This window comes from Mandrillus leucophaeus, unplaced genomic scaffold (assembly GCF_000951045.1).
Source record: "Mandrillus leucophaeus isolate KB7577 unplaced genomic scaffold, Mleu.le_1.0 Scaffold257, whole genome shotgun sequence".
Lineage (NCBI taxonomy): Eukaryota > Metazoa > Chordata > Mammalia > Primates > Cercopithecidae > Mandrillus > Mandrillus leucophaeus.
The window spans coordinates 1,538,635-1,541,335 of NW_012102665.1; the positions used below are offsets into that span (position 1 = coordinate 1,538,635).

Sequence of the window (2,701 nt, forward strand, 5' to 3'; positions counted from 1 at the left end):
CTAAGTTACTGATAATTGGAAAAGTTGTAAGGAAATTTCTTTAGAAAAAAGTAGTGTTTTATAGTTTAGGAAACTTCTTAAGTATTTGAAATAAGTATGTTTGTAATACTTCATATAAAATGCAGATTTCAGTAATGATTTATTTGAGGTTTTTAGTGATGGAAATAGGGAGGTTTTTTTTTTCTATTTCAGCTGTTGCTTTTAAAAATGCCAAACAGTTTGAGCAAGCAAAAGACGCCTGCCTGAGGGAAGCTGTTGCCCATGAAAATAATAGGGCGTATCTTTTTCAACTGTTAATAAGAAATTAAACTGTTAGATGATTTTGACAAACTGTTTTCTCTTGCTGTAAATTTTCTTTACTAACTGTGAAGTAAAATGTTTTTAAGTTAGAAAATTATTAGAAAAATTCTGTATTTTTAAACTCTGAAGGAGTGTTTGTAGTGAAGTTTGATCATAAAGTTCACACTGGTTCGCAGAGCTACATTTGAGAACTTATTTTCTATTGTTTGTGGTTTTACTTGATGATGGTTTTACTTGGGATGAAGTAAGGGAAATCTATAGACATGTGCTGAAGAATGAAGAGTAGCACAGGTACTGAAAACGCATGAGCTACTATATCAGTTTTTTTTTTTAATACAGTTTTCCTTAGGTATTTGAAATAAAAATTATAAGTAGTTTAAAACAGTATATTTTCCTGAGGTATTTGAAAACTTATCGATAAAAAATGTTTCTCTTACTTGCAAACTGTAGTCATAATAACTTTGCATTTCGGTAAAACTTCAGATTATTGCATAATAGAAATAGTTTAAAACCTGTGCAGTGTTTTGGGGAATTATGAAGTTTTAAACGATATCGACAGGCATTGAATTATTTCTTTTTACCTGTTTGTAGGATTTGTCTTTTGGAACCAACTGGGTCAGTGATTTAGTTAACTGTCTTTAAATACTAGATCTGTAGAAACTATTGGGTTTTTTTTTCTTTTTTCCTTAACTTTGACTTCGTTGCTTCCATTCAGTCTTTTTCATGCTGCCAAGTAAGTATTCTTCATGTGTTCATGTATTTGCAAATTACGTTTTAATGTCATTGTTTTTCTGTTGGTTGGTAATTTTTTCCCAAATTATAAATTTTGTATTGATTTAAATAATCATTTCTCTTTGTTTCAGTTTTTACCTCAACATTAAAAACTAAGTCACTCCTAACTCTAAGATGTAAAGAGTTTAAATTAAATTTGCCATAATATATTATTAGGAGCATTTTGTTCAGTAGCCTATGGGGAAAAAAATAAGTTAGAATCTCTGTTTTTCTCTGTTTGATAGTTAATAGTGCCTGTGGAAATGAGGCAGGAAGCTTTCTCCTGCCTTGTGGAGAGTAGTTATTTGTTGGCCAAGGCGGGCAGATCACTTGAGGTCAGGAGTTCAAGACCAGCCTGGCCAACTTGGTGAAACCCTGTCTCTACTAAAAATACAAAAAATTCGCTGGATGTGGTGGCACATGCCTGTAATCTCAGCTACTGGGGAGGCTGAGGCAGGAGACTTCCTTGAAACTGGGAGACGGAGGTTGCAGTGAGGTGGAATCATGCCTCTGCACTCCAGCCTGGGAGATACAGCAAGACTCCATTCCCCCCGCCGGTCCCAAAAACAAAAACAAAAAAACTTAGATTTAGGTTTGCCAGATGGAAATTAATTTAACCTTACTGAGCCTTACTTAATTTTGCATCTGCAAAATAAAATCTCTTTAACTCAAACGTCTGATGTTCTAAGCCATTATTCCCCATGAAAAAAGAATAAAAAATTATATTGTGTGGTAATACAAACCTGAAGTGATATGTTGTGCATGAGCCCATTTTAATTGAAGTCACTTTCCTTATCAGTAGTTCCTCACTAGAAAGTTTCTTATACCCCTCATTTCATTAAGATCTCATCAGAGAAATTATATTCTCTTTGCAGAGCTTATGAGCAAGCTGGAATGATGTTGAAGGTCAGTAATGTTATGTCACAATTGTTGTGTAGGTAAAATGAATTAACTACAAAGTGTTAAGAATTTATGTTGGAGTTGAAAAGCTTCCTTACCGTAAGGCAAGAGGTGCTAAGTGTAAGGTTTATGTCCATTGTAACATTAATTGGACCCATAGAATACATTCTGTACATCTTAAGGAGTGTTAAAAGTGAAATATAAGAGAGAATGTATCAGAGGGAACTGGGAACAGTAGCGTGTTAAGCTCTATAACCAGGATAGATGTGTATTGCTATAAAAAGAGCTTTATGGAAAGTTTCTCTACTTTTGAGAAGGACATCTGAATGTAGTAAAATTTTATAAATATTTTAAAAATTATCATACATGAATTATAGAAGACATTTTTACTTGTGTGAATAACAGTTGGCAGCAGAGACAACCACAGATTTAAGCTTTTGCTACTTTAATTCATTCTGCATGGAATATTCCGACCAATGTGCCTGTGCCACTGTTTGTACTTCTGCTCCTCAAAAGCAGGCTAGGAGTTAATGTCCTGCTGTGGTGAGACAGAACATACTACTTTATGATGCCGACTCTCAAAGTATGCCAGCTGGCAGTCGAAATAAAGTACTTGTCTTTCTTTTTTTAAAATGTTTCATCTAAAATGGTAAAAGCTACTTTCAAGTATTTATTATAAAGCTTTGTTTTTAAGAATCTTTACCTTAGTAAAGCTTTTGTTTTTAATTTC

General features: G+C 33.4%; 1 protein-coding gene across 1 annotated transcript in view; it reads left to right on the forward strand.

Moving 5' to 3' along the window:
• The window catches only part of NAPG (N-ethylmaleimide-sensitive factor attachment protein, gamma), a 40,290-nt gene that overhangs the window by 14,006 nt on the left and 23,583 nt on the right, over nt 1–2,701 (forward strand). Inside the window, exons 3-5 of the mRNA XM_011983922.1 lie at nt 193–277; nt 1,016–1,033; nt 1,947–1,977. Of these exons, the coding sequence (XP_011839312.1) occupies nt 193–277; nt 1,016–1,033; nt 1,947–1,977 (134 nt within the window). The remainder of the gene's footprint in view (nt 1–192; nt 278–1,015; nt 1,034–1,946; nt 1,978–2,701) is intronic.